Source organism: Schistocerca piceifrons, chromosome 4 (assembly GCF_021461385.2).
Source record: "Schistocerca piceifrons isolate TAMUIC-IGC-003096 chromosome 4, iqSchPice1.1, whole genome shotgun sequence".
NCBI classification, from domain to species: domain Eukaryota; kingdom Metazoa; phylum Arthropoda; class Insecta; order Orthoptera; family Acrididae; genus Schistocerca; species Schistocerca piceifrons.
In genome coordinates this window covers 652,887,253-652,910,620 of record NC_060141.1, presented here as the reverse complement: position 1 = coordinate 652,910,620, position 23,368 = coordinate 652,887,253, and the positions used below count along the sequence as shown (strand labels likewise).

Below are 23,368 nucleotides of genomic sequence, written 5' to 3'. Positions count from 1 at the left end.
ATAAATTAACATTTCATATCCCATTATAGGTGGCCATAATTAATATGTATTGTAAGTTTTACTGAAATTGTCTGCCCGCATCTCGTGGTCGTGCGGTAGCGTTCTCGCTTCCCACGCCCGGGTTCCCGGGTTCGATTCCCGGCGGGGTCAGGGATTTTCTCTGCCTCGTGATGGCTGGGTGTTGTGTGCTGTCCTTAGGTTAGTTAGGTTTAAGTAGTTCTAAGTTCTAGGGGACTTATGACCACAGCAGTTGAGACCCATAGTGCTCAGAGCCATTTGAACCATTTGAAATTGTCTGTTTGGCCGGCCGCGGTGACCGAGCGGTTCTAGGCGTTTCAGTCCGGAACCGCACGACTGCTACGGTTGCAGGTTCGAATCCTGCCTGGGACATGGATATGTGTGATGTCCTTAGGTTAGTTAGGTTTAAGTAGTTCTAAGTTCTAGGGGTCTGATGACCTCAGATGAGCACTTGTGTTACAGTGTATCAACAATTAAGCGCCCTTATTTCAAAATTTCTTAAAACAGTGACATTTATTTGGAGGGAGGGGCAACTGGAATACGTGGCTGGTACACATTCTTTTAGAAAGTCTCAGGTCACGCGTGCCCATGGCATGGAAGACTCCATGTCGTAGGTCGAGCTGTAGCTAGGCGTCACATGTGGAAATATGCAGGGATGTACTGTGAAGCGGTCACTTTATGAAAATACAAGACGTAGTCATATGCTTTTGTATTGAAGGCTAAGGGGCGTCATTGATTATGGTGGATTGTGACAACGGAGATCGAGGCAGTTTATGAGTCGCCGTCTGGGTGCAATCCAACAACAACCCTTCGAGCAGGCATGCCATCCAGAACGGCCTCTACCCTACTGCTCCAATCATGATACTCTGCTCACCGCACTTCACAGGAAACAGAGGTTGATATTACAACTGGAACAACGTCACTGGACATTCGACGCACATGAAATGCTCTCTTCAACTAATGGCACACGCGACTCGCACATTACTGGGTACCGAGAGACTTGGCGCAGTCGCTAGCTCGCTGGACTCGCATTCGGGAGGACGACGGTTCAATCCCGCGTCCGGCCGTCCTGATTCAGGTTTTCCGTGATTTCCCTAAATCACTCCAGGCAAATACCGGGATGGTTCCTTTGAAAGGACACGGTCGTCTTCCTTCCCCATCCTTCCCTAATCCGATGAGACCGATGACCTCGCTGTTTTGTCTCTTCCCTCAAACGCCCCAACCCAGCCCCAACACTGTCCAGTCACAATAATATGACTACCTGTCAGAAGCCCGAATAACCACCTTTTGCATCGCGAACCGCTACGAGACGTGAAAGAAGAGAGTGAGTGAGTTTCTGTAAAGTATCGACAGAGATGCAGTGCCGTGGTCAGCTAAAGCTAGATTTCTCGGTTGAGCATCCATGGAGAAAACTGCCCGGTCGAGGTGGTCTCTCAGACTCACAACTGGATTTAAATCCAGGGAGTTTGGTAGGCAGGGGATCATGATTAACTCATTCTGATGCTCTTCGAACCACGTACGTACAACTCCAGTTGCATGATGCGTTGCGATGTCCTGCTGGTAGATGGCACCGTGCCCAGGAAAAACAAGATGTATGTAGGGGTGGACATGGTCTCCAAGGATAGATACATACCGGGTGATCAAAAAGTCAGTATAAATTTGAAAACTTAATAAACCAAGTAATAATGTAGATAGAGAGGTAAAAATTGACACACATGCTTGGAATGACATGGGGTTTTATTAGAACAAAAAAAAGTATTGCTAGACGCGTGAAGCCGCGTGGGATTAGCAGAGCGGTCTGAGGCGCTGCAGTCATGGACTGCGCGGTTGATCCCGGCGGAGGTTCGAGTCCTCCCTCGGGCATGGGTGTGTGTGTGTGTTCGTCATTAGGATCATTTAGGTTAATTAGTGTGTAAGCTTAGGGACTGATGACCTTAGCAGTTGAGTCCCATAACATTTCGCACGCATTTGAACATTAGACGCGTGAAAGATCTCCTGCGCGCGTCGTTTGGTGGTGATGATCATGTGCTCAGCCGCCACTTTCGTCATGCTTGGTCTGACAGGTCCCCAGACCTAAGTCTGTGCGATTATTGGCTTTGGGGTTACCTGAAGTCACAAGTGTATCGTGATTGACCGACCTCTCTAGGGATGCTGAAAGACAACATCCGACGCCAATGCCTCACCATAGCTCCGGACATGCTTTACAGTGCTGTTCACAACATTATTCCTCGACTACAGCTATTGTTGAGGAATGATTATGGACATATTGAGCATTTCCTGCAAAGAACATCATCTTTGCTTTGTCTTACTTTGTTATGCTAATTACTGCTATTCTGATTAGATGAAGCGCCATCTGTCGGATATTTTTTGAACTTTTCTATTTTTTTGGTTCTAATAAAACCCCATGTCATTCCAAGCATGTGTGTCAATTTGTACCTCTCTATCTACATTATTTCGTGATTTATTCAGTTTTCAAATTTATACTGACTTTTTGATCACCCAGTACTTGTGTTGATACACTTGAGTTCCAGAGTGGCCAGAACACCCAGAGACTGCCACGTAAACATGCCCCTGACGATAACGTCCCCCTCCTCCGGCCTAGACTTCTCCGACGATTTTTGCCTCGGTTGTTTTCTTTCAGACGTTTCGCGTCGCACAGGCCACCGGCCATCTGTCCGATGGGGCACAAAACGTGATTCATCTAGAGGGCCACCTGTCGTCATTCTGTGGACATCCAGTTGCGATACTGGCATAAAAATTCCAGCCTTCGTCGTCGATAAACAGCAGTCAGCATGGGTGCATGCAGCTACCGTCTGCTTCAGGAGACACTGTTGGTAGCCCATGGTTCATCTGGGCGGTCAACTGTTGTTCTCACGTACACATCTCCTCGGCCGTCGTTCACCGCTCTCGCCTATGGCCCCTGGTACACCTCAGTTGCTTCGACGCCTTGCCATGGGATGTATACTTTCACGATAGACGCTTTATGCACCCTCCACTGCAAGTGCTGTAGTCTATGAGTGGTTATTGCATTTGACGTAAAACATAGGCGGTGGTCATATTAATGTGACTGGAGGGTGTAGTATGCTTTCGCTTGTTCTTTTATTCTGTGAAACGTATATATCCGGAATTTTTTGACTTTGACTGATCAGATACACTGTGAGAGCGTAATAATTTGTGTACGCAGTCGCAAAGCCTCTGTTTAACTAAACCCAGGTCCATTAGCACCGACAACTAGTTTTCCGAGATGTAGCTTTATACTGCATTCCTCGATAATGTTGTACACTATGTAAGGGGTTAGACCATTTGAGCTGTCGAAGAGAAACACTGAAACAGCCGGGCTAAGCAGCTGTCTCAACGCGCAGTCTAGCGTACAATCGAGACATGAGGTTCAATAACAACAATAACTTGAGGTACTCCTAACGTCTCGGGAGCAGCGTATGTAAGGCACCTGCACGAATAAGGATATCATAAAAATTTGTGTACAGGAGTGGATAGCTTCGTTTGTAGCACTCAGATTGCTACAATTTCATAGTTTACCTCAACCATCAGAGACGGACAGCGCCGAAGAGATATGTCTTTCACGGCTGGATGTGGTGAATGCGGGGAAAAGAAATGTTCATCAAATGGAATGGCTGGTACTGAGAGCTGAAATCTGAGAAAATGACGTAACGACAGCAACAACGCCTCACCGTCTGATTCGGGTGCAGCTTGTGAACAGGCGGATGTCCACTGCTCGTGGTAACCGAAGTTACGCTAGTCACGGAGGAGATGTATTTAAAATATGGAAGTTTCTTTTCAAACAGAAATCCTGAAACACAACATTTATGAAACTATTAAAGTGTCTGCCTTTACTCTGTAGTGCAAACATCGTTCTCACCAAGGAATGGCAGTCATCCATTGAATAATAGATTTACTTACACTGGTGGAAATGATCAAAAGTGGTCTTCCCTGGCCATCGATGTCACTGTATTGTGCTGTTATGGAGCCTTTGTGTTACGGACAAAAAGTAGACCGCTTTAACGTCCTCCAGCATTTGTCAGAGAAATGCAACACATTACTTCAATTTACTTGTGAGGAAGAATAAAATATCGTTTGATACCATTCAAAGTTTACATCCGTTGATCTAATGGAGAACTTGGATGTTGGCATCGTAGCTGACCAACCAGTTTGTTCAGATTTCGTTCTTTACAATAAAACGAATTGTAGAATAAAACTTGCACGCTACAGCGGAATATGCGCTGATTTAAAACTTCCGCGTAGATTAAAACTGTTAGATCAGCTAATTAACGAATAAATAAGTTAATATAATTGCATAGGCTTCCGCGGCCAGAGCCAGTCGACATAAAAGTTTTCTGGGTTTGGTACCGCGTCATAATGTAAAAACTACTGCTGCCATAGAAAAGCCAACGTTTCGCCCACAATTGCAGCGGCCTGCTTCTGGGTCTAATGGTGCGTTCTAGCTAGGCAGTGTCCTTTATATTTTGTTGTTAATGTTCACTCCGCATTCCATTAGGTCATAATTTTAAAAAGTAGATGGTTTCATTGGTCACTTAAGGAAGAAGGAGAGGGAACTTTAATAGTTTATTGCAGAGGGAGAACGTGACCTCTGTTGTCCATTATGTACCATAGCAGCAGTAGTTTTTACAATATGACGCGGTACCGAACCCAGAAAACTTTTATGTCAATAAATAAGTAAATTAGCTTAGGAAAAGCATATATTTTGTAAACATAAAACTAGAAGTTTAACTCTTCTATTGACTTTTCTTAAAAAATTTCACTGAATAAATGAAATACATAAAATCTTTAAACCAACAAAAAAAAAGGTAGAAAACTTTTTCAAGCCTAGACTCAAACTCAGAACCTGTGCTCTACCAACTGAGGTATACGGACACGATTCACAACGTTTCCCCACAGCTTTACTTCCGCCATTACCTCTAGCCTACTTTCAAGAACTTGGGATAAATTTTCATGCATACCCTGCTGGACTATCAGTCCTGGAAGTTTGAACGGTAGGCGAGAGGTAGAGGCGCAAGTAGAACCGTGAGGGCGGGTCGTGAGTCGTGGCAAGGTAGGTCAGGCGGCAGAGCATTTGTCCGCGAAAAGCGGACGTTCTGTAGTGGAGTAACAGAGCCGCACACAGTTTTAATGTGCTAGTAAGTTTCAAATTTTATTGTCTCTGCAAGCGGATGAAGTGTGGTGCAGCTTACCACTATGGTGGTGACGATGTAGGTCCTGTTCTTCTGGTACTCGCCGTTGGGCCGCAGCCGGACGTACTTGGCGGCCACCGGCGTCAGCCCCGTGTCGTCCGACCACTCCGCCACCTGCAGAAGAGTCGTGCTACATTCGTTGAGCGCTCAATAACCCATATTACCTTTACTTCCCAACATCAGCTCCACACTCAAGTTCTCTCTCTCTCTCTCTCTTACACACACACACACACACACACACACACACACACACACATGACCGTACATGTACACACCGCCTTCGCCTCCATTGCACACATCCTTTTCTATGAGGACAAACCTCTGCCTGGCCCCCTTCCGTTGCCGAAGTCGCTAAAGGTCTCTTGTACTGTGGCTCTCGGCCCGGGGGTAAGGCTGTTCGAATCCTGGTGGCGGACAAAACTTTCACTGGTAGTGTTTGGAAGGCAAGGGGAAGAGAGGTTGTAGCGTGAAGTTCGTGATCACCAGATTTTGCGCCAATGTGCTGGTTAAAATACCAAACTCCTCCGCAATCCCTCATGAAGAGAGGGCATGTGATAGCGTTGATGTTGACCACCTGTCCGATGGAGATTGTTAAGCTTGGCGGCCCCCTTGGTGCTATTCGCGAGGAGTAGGCTGTCTGCCAGCACCGAGTTCACCCTCTCCTTTCTGTCATCATCATCGTCATCCTCATCATCATCGCACAAGAGAAACATTACACTCCACTGCAAACACACACACACACACACACACACACACACACACAAAACACACACACATACACACACGCAATTCATACAAGTAGCATTACAAATACTGAAAACGAGCATGTTGCAAATAAATAAAGGAAGAAAGCCATCTCTAATTTGCAGCGAGAATTAAGTCATTTCACAAGACTCACAAACGACCAGGACTTATGAAATATCTTCATTTGGACTTTATAAATTTGCAAATCCTTAAACACTATATTTCGTAACCTTTTACGTCACTGTGTTTTTCATAATAACTACCTAAGGAAAATCATTGACTTTCAACAAGTTACCACATACCAGACAACTAACTAGTCAACATATAAACTGAACTAGGAAAAGTAACGATGGGACTACTGATTTTTTTCCCTTTTCAAGACAAAAATTACACATCTGATCCCCAGTTGAGTCTCGTGATATTCTAAATATTATTATTTACATAAGGAACCGACATTTCGAATACAAGAATTTCATAAATAGTATAGCTGTCAAGAGTCGATGGTTTTAAAGAGAAACCAATCAAATATACGGTTTATGCTAAAATTAATCACAATTATTTTCAAAGTTGTATAATAGTCCAAAAATACTTTTATATTGACGTAAATAGTTATAATTAATTCTATAAATTATCTCTGCTGCTACTCAACATAAAACAGCTTTGTACTTCTACGTTTATACGCAAAAAACTGTATATTTTCTGTGTGCTTCTCCAGTTACACCAGCAATAGATTTGTTACCAGAGGCCCGACAAGACAATCGATGTTTGTCATCACTTTGATGAAATAAAAAAAATTCTGTTACCTCTTAATTTACGATAAACTGAAAAGCTGGAGAACGACAAAAACAACTAATCGAAAATGTACAACCTAAAGAGTGAGACTTTTATCCAGAATGGATTATTATAGTGGAAACTGCAAAACAAATTTAATAGTGACTGGTTAGGATATTTAATTTTTCTATAAAATTATGTTGACTGCTAGTATTAGATGGTACTTCAAACTCACATTTAGAAATTTGAGTAGAAATAACCAGTATTCACTTACCGTTAATAATAGAAAGGAATGTAACTTGAAGTGTAAAATCAGTAGTGTCTTGAAGAGCAAATGAGACGCCGCAAAACAGTATGGGTAAGACACGCGTGGCGAACGTAGTTTTCATAAGGATTTGGCGCAGCTCACGCACGTATATAACTACACTCCTGGAAATGGAAAAAAGAACACATTGACACCGGTGTGTCAGACCCACCATACTTGCTCCGGACACTGCGAGAGGGCTGTACAAGCAATGATCACACGCACGGCACAGCGGACATACCAGGAACCGCGGTGTTGGTCGTCGAATGGCGCTAGCTGCGCAGCATTTGTGCACCGCCGCCGTCAGTGTCAGCCAGTTTTCCGTGGCATACGGAGCTCCATCGCAGTCTTTAACACTGGTAGCATGCCGCGACAGCGTGGACGTGAACCGCATGTGCAGTTGACGGACTTTGAGCGAGGGCGTATAGTGGGCATGCGGGAGGCCGGGTGGACGTACCGCCGAATTGCTCAACACGTGGGGCGTGAGGTCTCCACAGTACATCGATGTTGTCGCCAGTGGTCGGCGGAAGGTGCACGTGCCCGTCGACCTGGGACCGGACCGCAGCGACGCACGGATGCACGCCAAGACCGTAGGATCCTACGCAGTGCCGTAGGGGACCGCACCGCCACTTCCCAGCAAATTAGGGACACTGTTGCTCCTGGGGTATCGGCGAGGACCATTCGCAACAGTCTCCATGAAGCTGGGCTACGGTCCCGCACACCGTTAGGCCGTCTTCCGCTCACGCCCCAACATCGTGCAGCCCGCCTCCAGTGGTGTCGCGACAGGCGTGAATGGAGGGACGAATGGAGACGTGTCGTCTTCAGCGATGAGAGTCGCTTCTGCCTTGGTGCCAATGATGGTCGTATGCGTGTTTGGCGCCGTGCAGGTGAGCGCCACAATCAGGACTGCATACGACCGAGGCACACAGGGCCAACACCCGGCATCATGGTGTGGGGAGCGATCTCCTACACTGGCCGTACACCACTGGTGATCGTCGAGGGGACACTGAATAGTGCACGGTACATCCAAACCGTCATCGAACCCATCGTTCTACCATTCCTAGACCGGCAAGGGAACTTGCTGTTCCAACAGGACAATGCACGTCCGCATGTATCCCGTGCCACCCAACGTGCTCTAGAAGGTGTAAGTCAACTACCCTGGCCAGCAAGATCTCCGGATCTGTCCCCCATTGAGCATGTTTGGGACTGGATGAAGCGTCGTCTCACGCGGTCTGCACGTCCAGCACGAACGCTGGTCCAACTGAGGCGCCAGGTGGAAATGGCATGGCAAGCCGTTCCACGGGACTACATCCAGCATCTCTACGATCGTCTCCATGGGAGAATAGCAGCCTGCATTGCTGCGAAAGGTGGATATACACTGTACTAGTGCCGACATTGTGCATGCTCTGTTGCCTGTGTCTATGTGCCTGTGGTTCTGTCAGTGTGATCATGTGATGTATCTGACCCCAGGAATGTGTCAATAAAGTTTCCCCTTCCTGGGACAATGAATTCATGGTGTTCTTATTTCAATTTCCAGGAGTGTATTACGAGCAGCGGCTGTTAGTAGCAGGAATTTTTTTCTTCGCTGGTGGCTCTACAAACAGTAAAAATTTAGAAAATAACAGCTTCATTGCACTTCAGAGAACTTGTGTAATTTCCATGTCGCTTACGTGTTTTGGCTTGTTTACAGACAAGTAATGAGCTCATAAGGGAATCCAAATATTTTCCTGTTTATTGCAGGATATGAAGTAGCATAAACTGATAACTGCCCATAGCAATGTAGGTAGCGGATGTATTACTATATTTTGCGTTTCTTCTTCGAAGATACATTAGAGGCTTTATGCGCTGAATGTCGGCCTCACGTGATACAGGATTAGATCTGTGGTGTATTATTGATACATAGGTGACCTACATAGGTTATTTCATTCCCGTAGCTGAATACTTGGCGTTTTCTAGTTAATATTTTAAGATACACTTGCATGGTGATGTATGGTGTTTAACAATTTTCTGGAAAAAAGATAATGGACGATCCTCTCTTTGAAAGCAACTATACTGCGCTTAAACGATGTCACGTCTACAGTAAGTTGTCTTGTACGACTGTAACTGAACTTGGTGAAGACACAGACACACTTCACGTAGTGTTGTAGTCGGACTTCAACCAGTCTGTCCAATGACGCCTTCATGTAGAAGCAACGGTAGCAATTATTCATGATATAAAAGTGAGAAACAAGCTCTTTATTATCTGTGTATGTGTGAGTGCGTGAGAAAAAGGGGACGCGACTTCTCCATTTGGCTTGTGTCAAGTTACAAATATAATGAGTATGCGTCGCGTGTACAGTTTAAGTCCAAAAAACGTACATGCATTAAAGAGAGTCTTACTTAGAGTCGTTTCTTTCGGCCCTTAAACAATATTGGATGCTAATTCCATCTTTAAAAGACTTAAAAATTAAGACACTTCGATACATACCAATCACGGATAGAGATGAATAACGTAAATGTGCTGTCATGTGTCTCCAACTGAAGTAGTTGATTTCATCCTACTTTCCATGTGGTCTGTGCACAATAAAACAAATAAATACAGCCACCTTAGACTCCAGTAGATGGAACAGTCGTAGCAGTTGACTAAACGCGCGATTGTTCCCAAGGGGTGCTATTCTTGCACAGAGGTGAGCCCTTGTGCGGACTGTTTGCTAATCCTGGAATGCTTACAGAGCTAACATTGTTTCTTGTAATGATTAGCAGCTTGTTCCAGGGGCTGAAGTGATATGCGAATCCGTAAACAAATGGTCCCTTTAAGGTGTGACTAGAATGTTAGTCCCAAATCATTACAGTGAAATGTCTTCGGAGGACGGATGAGCCAGAGACATATTTAACGAGTATTTTTAGATTCACTATGAGAATATTTAGTAGATGCAAGGTATATAGAAAAGAAACTCTTGCGCTCTATTTCTGAATAATGAACGTTCATTTGGCATTCATCGCGTCGACTAAGGAAATCAGAAACGTTTAAAGAAGATGGTGCTGTTATTGACCGGCTTGTGTGATCCCTTAGGAATGTTACTGGGGTTCTCAACATGTTTCTGCGGAAGCGTTAAGGTATATGTGAAGAAATACCTCATGCAGGATCCTGAGACGTCTTACTCACCAATACCTGTTTAACACAAGTGCATCGGCTGAAGATCTGTTCACATTTATGTGCAAGCCAATAGAATAAGGTAGGGGCAGATAACTTGGGTAGTAGTTAAGGTCCATTACAAAAAAAAAAAAAAAACTAAAACTTTGTTACTAGGAATATAAATTTGGCTTTATATGAAGGTAAAGAGACTCTAGAGTTTTATAACCAATGACTAACCTATTCAAACCTGCCTTGAAGTAAAACGATTCTTATATACGATTATAATACTCCTGAGCGTGAAGTAAATACCGAGATTACTTTGTAGAAAGGTAATCCGTGGCTTACGTTATCTTCGATTTTTGAAACAGTAATGGGGCTACATGAGTAGAACGAGAGAATTTCTACGAAGTACTGAAAATATTGCAAAGTGGTGTAGCTGTTGGAAAGAGCGATCCTTCCTAAGATTTTGTTCTCGCTTTCAAATTGATGGCACATGTAGAGGCTTGTAAAGAGTTTGTTAAAGTAATTGGCTTCTCACGAAACATAAAATAGGCAAATGCACTTCTCGTTCAGTAATGAAACTATTTCATTATATGAAGTGGGTTGCGGCACAGCTAAAAGGTCGTGGAAGTTCGTGGAATCTCTACACCTTTCCTCAATATCGTTTACGTGCCGAAACTTTTCCGTACGAGCACTGCAAATCTGACATGTCCCGTTTCTGAAAACTGGTCTGTTAATATTGTGTCGTAGTAGAAGTCAGTCGCGTGAAGTTAACGCTAAGCGCGCGATATGAATGGATACAGATAGAAGGAGTAATGGTAGGGAAACAATGAGATTGGATGACCTATGTTGGTATATTACCACACTGTGCATTGCTCACAGAAAAACTACTTTAATTTAAATAAGTATGCTACATAAGCTGTTTCTACACTTCCCTTTAGGACCTTATATATAATGACACGACGCAGATGCGATCAGGACAGGAGCTCAAGAGACAGTTATCTTGTATCGTGACAACGCGGGTGCTCACACTTGAGAAGCCACGTCTGTAGAATCTCACAAATTCCACTTCTTAATAATTTCTGATACACACTCTCCGTGAGTCTGCGTCTCATAACGTTTTCTGTTTTCTATTCAGCATACGCGACCTGTGTTGTACAGAGTGCTGACAAAAAATAGCACGGTAGCATCCGTGGATCCGTGGTTGATGCACAATGGGTGTAACAATGTAATGCTAACGGAATCTTGTAGTCTATATCTCAGCAAGGTTTTTTCTCCGGTCATACGTTTATAGGACACTGTTTTCCACATCTGACACACTACGGAAGAAGCAAGGGGGACGTAGAAAGCAGACTAACACCGACATTTCCCGAAAGAGAGGAGTCTGTTGGTATACTAGTATCAAACACCGACATTAATTTGAAAATGAAATATCAGAGAATGTATGTTGGGACCACACCATTTATGGCAGTGAATCATGGACTGAGGGAAAACCAGAAAAGAAGATAATCGAACCGGCTCTGGTTTGGTGCTACAGAACGACGTTGAAAATGGCACTGAAAAGATGAGAAATGGGATTTTCCGTAGAATCCGCGAGGTAAGGAATATATGGAAAATAATTTCAAGATGAAGGAACAGGATATATGAGGGGCGTTCAATAAGTAATGCAGAACTTTTTTTCTCGGCGAATTTCGTTAGAAAAAATGCGGGATTCGTTGTGGGACATCGTGGAATATTCCTTCTTTAGCCCAGATAGGTGATGGCGCTCTAAGTAGCCTAAATAATGACTTCTGCAACATAGGAGCGTTCCAAGCAGAGAGCTGTCACTGAGTTTCAGTCAAACTCTTCGCTTCTCAACTGGATGTCTCTGTTGGTAGTGTTGAAACACTCGTCCAACAGAGGGGGTATTCAGAGGTATGTGTCCGATATGTTTCTCGCCGTCTAATTGAAGACCACAAAGAGCAACGAAGGACCATCTGTGCGGAATTACTTGCGTGTTACGAGGATGATCGTGACAATTATTTGCCGAACATCGTCACAAAACCCTACAGCCCGGATGTAGCACCTTCCGACTTTCGTATGTTTGGAACAACGAGGGATGCACTCCACTGGAAGCAGTTCTTGGATGATGGGGAGGTTATTACAGCACACACTGGCTCCGATGTCGACCACAAGAGTGGTACGATGCGGGTAGACGGACCCTCTAGTAAAGTGGCGCGAGGCCCTCATACTGAAACGGAGATTATGTTGAAAAATAGGGTATTGTATCCAAAAGCGTGGTGAATGTTATGGTGCATTTGTTTTCCAAATATATCCAAACTGCTTTCACATAAAAAAGTGTTGCATCAGTTGTTGAACGCCCTTCGTAGGACATACAGTAAGAAATCAGGTAGTAACTTACATGTTATTAGAGGGAGCTGTAGAGGATAAAAAAGTACGGAAAGACATAGATTGTAATACAGCCGTGCAAGTGTTCTTCGAAGCTGTAAATATAGCACAAGAGAGGAATTCGCGGCGGGTCGTATCAAACAAGTCAGAAGATTGCTGTGCCGCCCGCCTCCCCCCCCCCCCCCCCTCCTCCCGCCCAAAAAATGACTTTTATTTTAGAGACATTGTAGGGAAGATGTTTTTGTCGTCAGGAGAGTGTATTTTTTCTGTGGACGAGTACTGTGCATCGTTGAAAACAAAAAAAGTAAAATGTTCATTAACTATGTTTTCAACACAGCTTGTCGATGAACACCCGTAGTTTCTACAACGAATATAACAACTCTCCTACTTTGTACTACGTACAACGAATGTTATCTGCTACATAGTACGAACTCCCGAGACATGAGATGTCGATTATTCAATTAGGGCAGCTTTTGGACCAGCAGCGAACATAGCAGCGTCTGCATCAGTTGCTGATCGTTATTTTTCAGCTAATCTCTACAACTTAAGTATTCTTGAGCTTCTCGGTACACAGAATCATCCCACAGCACGGCGCGCGGGGAGCCCGTCGAGTGTTCACCTTGACCATGGCGCTGTTGATCGTCATCTCGACGACGTGCAGCGTGTAGTTCTGGCGGCGGCCGTCGTCGTTGAAGCGTATGTCTCCTGTCAGGCCCTCCAGTTCCACCTGAAACAAATGTCCACTATCAACTCCCAGAGCCTCACATCCCCTAGTTCAATAACATGTCTTCGAAAGCTGCTGCGCATTTTGAAAGCGTTATTCTCGACGAATAGACTAGTTCAAGGATTGGAGAGCTCTCTTATGAACTTTTTTGCAGTAAGACGTCTACTATATAGCCTGACGATAAAATATGCCTCTCGCTGTGGGGGAATAACGAAATGCGCAAGGGTAAGAGTTGTTGACTCCGTGATTTGTGAAGTTGGGATAGGTCTTGGAGGTGTGCTCGGATAGCCGAAGTTGTTGTTGCAGTCGCTCGGCATAAGCGGGAAATCCGGGTTCGAGTCTGGTCCGCCACAAGTTTTTATCTCGCAAATGGCTGACGTCAATCTAGATTAACAATATTTATCAAAGCTGTAATGTGGAGCTGTAGACACTGTATAAATACAAACATTGTAACTATCAACCTAAACAACAGGTTTTATTCTATTCTGATTTACGCGCTCTTTTTGCTGTTTAAAATTATCATGGTGTTTATCAGTATCTGTTAAAACTCTATACATGCGAGCATAATGATTTTGACAGAAAAGGAGAGGAACTGAAATAAAATAAAACATGGATACTAACTTTGTATCTGAACAGTAACGATTGATCCTTTTAATCGCGTGTGGTGTCCTCTGCCAGAGCTAATCACGTATTCGCCATAATGTAACGAATGTTGGTGCCCCGTCTACAGCCTTATGTAGTAGATGATATGGATTGCGCATTTTATTATATTGAAACCAACAACTCAGTCAGTTGACTTATGGTGGCTGCCGTTAGCATACTGCAGTATTCCGCCAGTAAATGTTACTTTATTACAAGGGTGATATCTTGTGCAGCGTTTCGTTTCAAACAAAGATATGTGAAAGCAAGTCATGTTTCGTCCACGGGTAAAGTTATTTTAACAATAAAAACTTTCGTGAACATATATTTTTAAAATTAAAGTACGAGTATGTTTGTCCTGACACTTAAAATTCGATGACAGACGAAGATTTTAATACGATAGAAAATTGTTATTCCATTCACTACAACAGTTCTCTCTTTAACCAAAGTATTCTAATACACTGTACTATGCCTCTTATTTTGATATTGTTTTGTACCGGGTGCTTATAATTAAAGTGCAGATACTCACGGACGTTCAGTGTAGAATGTAACTATCGTAGGACAGCGGAACTTGGTGGATATGCTAATGTGCTAATGCTAAACAGATTTGTACCGAAAAAAATAGTTCCACTTTTCGCTACCAGCTGTAGATCTGCTACTGTACAACATCTCGTCGACATCTCCGGTGCTTATATTGAATAATATATGTAAACTGCGATTAATAATAAATTCAACATTATGCCCCTCTTGCTTGTTTGACCTGTCCTGCCCACGAAAGGTTACTAATCCATTTCACATGGAAAAATTTCTATACACCTTCTTGCATTCACAGCGCCAAATTTGCACCTAGTGGCCAAAATTGAGACCATTTAGTTCAGTGCAAACCGGTTTTCCATTAACGCAATAGACACTGAACCTCTGTGAGTAACTGCACTTTAATTAAAACCACCCGGTATAAGTACTGAATTAAGAAAAGTTATAAAATATAAATGCTTATTTTGTGTAAAAAAAAGGATATTATAGACAGAACGGATGTCAATGCTTGTTGTCGTTTTTGTCTTCAGTCCTGAGACTGGTTTGATGCAGCTCTCCATGCTACTCTATCCTGTGCAAGCTTCTTCATCTCCCAGTACTTACTGCAACCTACATCCATCTGAATCTGCTTAGTTTATTCATCTCTTGGTCTCCCTCTACGATTTTTACCCTCCACGCTGCCCTCCAATGCTAAATTTGTGATTCCTTGATGCCTCAGAACATGTCCTACCAACCGGTCCCTCCTTCTTGTCAAGTTGTGCCACAAACTCCTCTTCTCCCCAATTCTATTCAGTACCTCCTCATTAGTTATTTGATCTACCCATATAATCTACAGCATTCTTCTGTACCACCACATTTCAAAAGCTTTTATTCTCTTCTTCTCTAAACTATTTATCGTCCATGTTTCACTTCCATACATGGCTGCACTCCATACAAATACTTTCAGAAACAACTTCCTGACACTTAATCTAGACTTGATGTTAACAAATTTCTCTTCTTCAGAAACGCTTTCCTTGCCATTGCCAGTCTACAGTTTATATCCACTCTACTTCGACCATCATCAGTTATTTTGCTCACCAAATAGCAAAACTCCTTTACTACTTTAAGTGTCTCATTTCCTAATCTAATTCCCTCAGCATCACCCGACTTAATTCGACTACATTCCATTATCCTCGTTTTGCTTTTGTTGATGTTCATCTTATATCCTCCTTTCAAGACACTGTCCATTCCGTTCAGCTGCTCTTCCAAGTCCTTTGCCGTCTCTGACAGAATTAGAATGTCATTGGCGAACCTCAACGTCTTTATTTCTTCTCCATGGGCTTTAATAACTACTCCGAATTTTTCTTTTGTTTCCTTTACCGCTTTCTCAATATACAGATTGAATAACATCGGGGACAGGCTACAACCCTGTCTCACTCCCTTCCCAACCGCTGCTTCCCTTTCATGCCCCTCGACTCTTATAACTGCCATCTGGTTTCTGTACAAATTGTAAATAGCCTGTCGCTCACTGTATTTTACCCCTGCCACCTTTAGAATTTGAAAGAGAGTATTTCGGCCAACATTGTCAAAAGCTTTCTCTAAGTCCACAAATGCTAGAAATGTAGGTTTGCCTTTCCTTAATCTATATTCTAAAATAAGTCGTAGGGTCAGTATTGCCTCACGTGTTCCAACATTTCTGCGGAATCCAAACTGATCTTCGCCGAGGTCGGCTTCTATCAGTTTTTCCATTCGTCTGTAAAGAATTCGCGTTAGTATTTTGCAGCTGTCACTTATTAAACTGATAGTTCGGTAATTTTCACAACTATCAACACCTGCTTTCTTTGGGATTGGAATTATTATATTCTTCTTGGAGTCTGAGGGTATTTCGCCTGTCTCATACATCTTGCTCACCAGATGGTAGAGTTTTGTCAGGACTGGCTCTCCCAAGGCCGTCAGTAGTTCCAATGGAATGTTGTCTACTGCCGGGGCCTTGTTTCGACTCAGGTCTTTCAGTGCTCTGTCAACCTCTTCACGCAGTATCGTATCTCCCATTTCATCTTCATCTACATCCTCTTCCATTTCCATAATATTGTCCTCAAGTACATCACCCTTGTATAGACCCTCTATATACACCTTCCACCTTTCTGCTTTCTCTTCTTTGCTTAGAATTGGGTTTCCATTTGAGCTCTTGATATTCATACAAGTGGCTCTCTTTTCTGCAAACGTCTCTTTAATTTTCCTGTAGGCAGTATCTATCTTACCCCTAGTGAGATAAGCCTCCACATCCTTACATCTGTGCTCTAGCCATCCCTGCTTAGCCATTTTGCACTTGGTGTCAATCTCATTTTTGAGACGTTTGTATTCTTTTTTGCCTGTTTCACTTACTGCATTTTTGTATTTTCTCCTTTCATCAATTAAATTCAGTATCTCTTCTGTTACCCAAGGATTTCTCCTAGCCCTCGTCTTTTTACCTGCTTATCCCCTGCTGCCTTCACTATTTCATTCCTCGAAGCTACCTATTCTTCTTCTACTGTACTTCTTTCCCCCATTCCTGTCAATTTTCCCCTTATGCTCTCCCTAAAACTCTGTACAACCTCTGGTTTAGTCAGTTTATCCAGGTCCCATCTCCTTAAATTCCCATCTTTTTGCAGTTTCTTCAGTTTTAATGTAGAGTTCATAACCAATAGATTGTGGTCATAGTCCACATCTGCCCCTGGAAATGTCTTACAATTTAAAACCTGGTTCCTAATTCTCTGTCTTACAATTATATAATCTACCTGATACCTTCTAGTATCTCCAGGATTCTTCCATGTATACAACCTTCTTTTATGATTCTTGACCAAGTGTTAGCTATGATTAAGTTATGCTCTGTGCAAAATTCTACCAGGCGGCTTCCTCTTTCATTTCTCTCCCCCAATCCATATTCACCCACTATGTTTCCTTCTCTCCCTTTTCCTACTCTCGAATTCCAGTAACCCATCACTATTAAATTTTCGTCTCCCTTCACTACTTAAATAATTTCTTTTATCTCATCATATATTTAATCAATTTCTTCATCATCTGCAGAGCTAGTTGGCATATAAACATGTAATACTGTAGTAGGCATGGGCTTCATGTCTATCTTGGCCACAATAATGCGTTCATTATGCTGTTGGTAATAGCTTACCCGCACTCCTATTTTTTATTCATTATTAAACCTATTCCTGCATTACCCCTATTTGATTTTGTATTTATAGCCCTGTATTCACCTGACCAAAAGTCGTGTTCCTCCTGCCACGGAACTTCACTAATTCCCACTATATCTAACTTCAACCTATCCGTTTCCCTTTTTAAATTTTCTAACCTACCTGCCCGATTAAGGGATCTGACATTCCACGCTCCGATTCGTAGAACGCCAGTTTTCTTTCTCCTGATAACGACGTCCTCATGAGTAGTCCCCTCCCGGAGATCCGAATGGGGGACTATTTTACCTCCGGAATATTTTACCCAAGAGGACGCCGTCATCATTTAACCATACAGTAAAGCTGCATGCCCTTGCGAAAAATTACGGCTGTAGTTTCCCCTTGCTTTCAGCCGTTCGCAATACCAGCACAGCAAGGCCGTTTTGGTTAGTATTGCAAGTCCAGATCAGTCAGTCATCCAGACTGTTGCCCTTGCAACTACTGAAAATGCTGCTGCCCCTCTTCAGGAACCACACGTTTCTCTGGCCTCTCAACAGATACCCCTCCGTTGTGGTTGCACCTACGGTACGGCCATCTGTATCGCTGAGGCACACAAGCCTCCCCACCAACGGCAAGGTCCATGGGTCATGGGGTATGTCAATGCTTACAAAAGCAAAATAAAACAAGTCACATATATGCCTGAGAAATTTTCAGAAAACTATATGTTTCATGTGAAACTCATATTTCGTCTTCCACTCCCGTGAAGTTGGCTGTCTCATCCACCTTTCGTGAGGTTCTTATTCGCCATGATTAAGGTGGTTTCACCATGTTCAGAAGATAGTTTTTTGGCAATTTGAGTATCGTATGGCCATCCATGGGACAAGGATTACGTGAGCAACCAACTTCGTAACCGACTTCATTGATTTTATTTACTTTTATTTCATATCAGTATCTTATATGACCCATATACACTGTTAGATCCGTAACGTATTAATTTGTGATTAATTGAGAGTGCATATCCGATCGTAGAATAGTATAGCTTTCTTAGTTTTCTTTGTAGAAACGTGGGAAGATCGTCTGAACTATTAATTTTCAAAGCTGGCTTCTCGCGTTTTCATGCTGAAAACCCCAGTTGTGCCGCTTATTTTCAAAAAGTACGTCTTGCGTTTGGTCTGGAAGGCTATCGCGCGAGCTGCGGAGAATTTCACGGAGCATTTTGTACGGTAATCTGTTGCTTGTCTTGAGCAACAACCATTGGCGTTCCTAGGTTCCTCCCTGTTGGACAAGGCACTTGGCACCACGAAATCGTTTGTTTACGATTGTCTGGCAACAGCGCCCTCCACAGTCATGGATGAGGCTGCATGTCGTAGGGTCAGTGAGTTTTAGAAAATTTTCGGAGTTAGATGTGGGCTGACATGCGGTAACATGTGCTGCTTTCGAGAGCACTTAGGATTAAACATTTTGGTTACGATTTTGGTTAGACGTTTCGTTTAACAATGCAGGCATTTGTGCAGCGGCTGGATACAGCTATCACGGTAATTACGTGATTTAGTTTTGCCTGTGTAAACTTTTTCGGTTTTCAGCTCAGTTTCCTCGAAAGAGTGACTTGTTTTTATTTACCGACACATATTAGGGTTGCTTCATGGTGCTCTACGCTTTTTCTAGAGCAAAATAAGTAGTCACAAGCAATGTTCGACGGTAGTCACCCATGATTAGCAGGAATGCCTAGTTTCCGTTCGGCTGATGGATTTAGCTTCTGTTTTTTCCTTTTCCCAGCAGTAGCGCATGTTTGAGTTCTAATGAGTTTACAAAAGTGACGGTGTCATATACATTCGATGAAACGTCATTTTGTTGGTAGAATACTACCTATAGAGTTCCAGAGTTTATTAAGAAATTATTCCCCATAACGAACCTTGATATTAAGATGATTTTGACCTGTTAAATGGTTACCAAAATCAGAGAACAGGTTACTTCATTTTCAATAAATGTCTTTTTTCATGGAGAACAGTAAGTTAGCTTTATAGCTTTATCCCCACGAGCATTACGGCACTGTTGTCCGCGTCCCGTGATTATTGACAATAAGCGACCGCTACGGTCGCAGGTTCGAATCCTGCCTCGATCATGGACGTGTGTGATGTCCTTAGGTTAGTTAGGTTTAATTAGTTCTAAGTTCTAGGCGACTAATGAGCTCAGAAGTTAAGTCGCATAGTTCTCAGAGCCATTAATGACAATAGCTGTCCTTCTTGAGAAACGTATTTTCAGATGATTTGTGAAATTCATTCCCTGATTAGTCGTGCTGAAGTCGCTATAGTCTGACTGCGATGTATATTACAGGTTAATCATTGGACCAAATTCAAACAAATTCTCTTTTTTTCGTCAGACGACATTGTACTCACTGGAACTGGCAAACAGAGATGCATTTGCTGCTCAAGATAAGAAGTAGAATGGCTTCATGAAGCCCATGATACGGGGTGCGACACCGAAGTAATGACAGTGATTTTCTTTGCAAGATGTGGTAACTCCACAGGCTTGCGTAGGCACAATATCTTTGACCTTGGTCTATAAGCTGCTTCTAGTCCAAGCGGCACATCGATGCTGTAATACGTTAACACGTGTTTGTGACGCTCATCACGGAAATGGAACCGCATAATATTGCGCAATGGTATTCCATTTCTTTTTGCGTTAAATTGGGTGAAAAAGCGACAACTTATGGTAAGCTTCAGAAGGCTTTTGGAGAGGAGGTTATGTCAAGAGCTCATGTTTTTCGTTGGCATAAAATGTTTAGTGAAGGCAGAACGAATGTTGAAGATGGAGACCGCAGTGACGACCATCAACCTCACGGACGCATGTCAACTTAGCCAGGGTGGGCGAACTCGTACGATCTGATCGAAGATTATCCGTGAAAATGATTGCGGAAGAACTGAACACCAATTGAGAAACGGTTCGTCTTGTAATAACTGAACATCTTGGTATGAGAAAGATTTGTGCAAAAATGGTCCCCAAAAATCTCACACCCCAACAGCGAGAAATACGGAAAAATGTGGCAGCAGATCTGTTAGAGCAAACGGAAATCAATCCAGAATTGTTGAGCCGTGTAATCACTGGTGATGAAAGTTGCTTTTTTCAGTACCACCCAGAGACAAAACGTCAAAGTTTGCAATGGTGCTCAAAGTGATCACCCGGACCAAAAAAAGCTCGCATGTCAAAGTCAAAAGTGAAATGCATGTTTGTGTGCTTCTTTGATTCCAAGGGAATTGTTCATAAAGAGTGGGTGCCTCCTGGAGAAACAGTTAACCGATATTACTACAAAGAAATTTTATAGAGACTTCGTAAAAGAGTTCTTCGTGTCCGTGCCAACATTGCTGATAATTGGATTCTGCATCACGATAATGCGCCATACCATACTGCTCTGTCAGTACAGCAATTTTTAGCCTCAAAACAAATTTCAGTTTAACCGCAGCCACCTTATTCACCAGATATCGCTCCGTGCGACTTTTTTCTATTTCCAAGAGTCAAAACGGCGGTCAAGGAACACCATTTTCAAACAACACAAGATGTCCAAAAAGCTGTAACGATGGTCTTGGACGATATTACAGAAGATGAGTTCCAGAAATGTTACCATCAATGGCAGAAGCGCTGGAAAAAGTGTGTGCAATCAGAAGGGAAATACTTGGAAGGAGACAACACTAAACTTGACTAAAACGGTAAGCAACATTTTTTTTTTCACATCAGTCTCAGTACTTTACTGTCGCACCTCGTATATGACAAAAAAGTGGACCCGTATTTTAAGAAAATATATTTACGGATTCAGTCAGTAATCAGACAATAGGGAGCGGCTGTATGTTCAGTTAATATTAAATGACGAAAAATGATGGGCATCTTTTAAACGATATAGCGCACAATCCAACAGAAACAGAAGTTCACCGAAGGATTGAAATTACTTCGATAGTAAAAAGGAAGTAATATCAATACAGTGTTTGAAACTGTTTGGTACCCGTTCAGCTAGTCATATGCATAAATGATAATCATACCATTTTCAGAATGTAGAAGAAATTAATTTAACTGTGCTACTGCACTTAACCCACAAATGAGAAAACTGTAACTGACACTACCAATGCACATAGACCGTAATGACAGAAACTCGACTGTTTGCTCTCCACGTGTGATTTAGATATAAATTTCAAACCTTAACGCGATTAAGATACGGGCGTGAGTGATCTACATGTATGGATGGGAGTTAAGTATGCAGCTTGTAAAGCCCCTGTAAACTCGGGCCCCTCCAGTACACGATCCAGTTGTTTCCCGCAGACGGAGATGAAACCTTAGTAAATACGAGTAGCTTTGTGTATTGACCACGAAATCTGAGTCCGAAAGTCGTAACAGAAGTAGGTACCGCCCGCAAAAGCCTTCGTTGTGTTATTTGGTCAACTTCAGCGTTCGACACGACCTGTTTGGTTCCACTTATCACTTAATTGTGTAGCGCTGTGTGACGTGACGGTGTTGTAGCGCATTTAAAAAAAAAGTTCAAATGTGTGTGAATTCCTAAGGGACCAAACTGCTGAGGTTATCAGTCCCTAGACTTACACACTACTTAAACTAACTTAAGCTAAGAACAACAAACACACCCATCCCCGAGGGAGGACTCGAACCTCCGGCGGGAGGGGTGTGCAATCCGCGCGTGGCGCCTCTAACCGCGCGGCCGCGTATTTTAAAAGTACCGTGTCTGCAGAGAGCGTATTGCAGTACGTGGTGGCACCCTCTAGTATGTGTTGTCCACGTTTTAAAATTATTTGCGAGTGGTGTCGGTGATACTGGAAGAGTTTATGGCGATTTATTAGCGAGTTATTTTAATGTTGGCAGTTGTGGGCAACAGATTCGTTTTCGGTTTAGAATTATTAAAACGATGTGTTGTGTATGGCTGGAGGCTCAAATTTATCTTTCGTGTCTTTGTTAGTTATGGATTTTACTACGAAGTTCCCGAGTAGATCCCCGAATGTCGCAGTGGGGGCGGCATTTTGAGCGCGATTAAATTCCTACAGTTATTCGGTTTGCGGAGAAAGTATGAGACCGACCAAATTTGCTGCATCTCGAATCAGAGGTCGGTATATGGGGCGTTGTCAGACGAGCAATGTATAGTTTTCTATCCGGATGGGTTCCAAGCTTAACAGCTCTAGGCTAATTAGTGGCGAAATTTCGTTATTATATTGTTTTTGCAAGAGCTAGATTGCTAGATCTGACTTTGTTTGGTATGTTTGTTTTGTAGCATGTATGGTATCTGGGCATATGTGCCTAATTGTGTGTTTCTTCTATACGAAAATGGAGCTCATGCATTTTTTTGGTTTTGTTAGGTTTGGTAATGGGATTGGATTTTGAATGAGGTATCTGGGAGTTTTGTTTTACCTACAGTGCTGTGGTTAGGTCTACGATGTTAGATATATGAGTGAGGTTTGGTTTTATAGTAGCATGACCCGGTCGCGAGAGTTTTCGCTTTGTTCAATGCTGACGCTTTGGCTTTGGATTTGGATTTTCATACACCACTCTTTCTTTTTTTTGTATCGGTTATTCAAGTAGACTTATATAGCTCAACTGTGGATTTCGATGCCAGATAGTTTTTTCACTTTTATTGTCCCTTTTTTGATTTTTTTCCTTTTTCGCTTTCTTATGTCGCTGTCGCAAATGTGTCTAGTTTACTATTATTGTAATTTTTGAGGTTGTTACGTTAGATTATAGTTAGTACCCCTCCCCCCCCCCCCCCCCCCCCCCCGCCAAAAAAAAAATCTCTTA

At 42.9% G+C, this 23,368-nt stretch overlaps 1 protein-coding gene across 1 annotated transcript in view; it reads right to left on the bottom strand.

Annotated features, from left to right (window-relative positions):
- Nucleotides 1-23,368, bottom strand: part of LOC124795312 (glutamate receptor 1-like) — a 1,309,547-nt gene that overhangs the window by 246,040 nt on the left and 1,040,139 nt on the right. Inside the window, exons 9-10 of the mRNA XM_047259283.1 lie at nt 13,167-13,274; nt 5,226-5,339 (exon numbers count right to left, since the gene is read on the bottom strand). Coding sequence (XP_047115239.1) covers nt 5,226-5,339; nt 13,167-13,274 — 222 coding nt within the window. The remainder of the gene's footprint in view (nt 1-5,225; nt 5,340-13,166; nt 13,275-23,368) is intronic.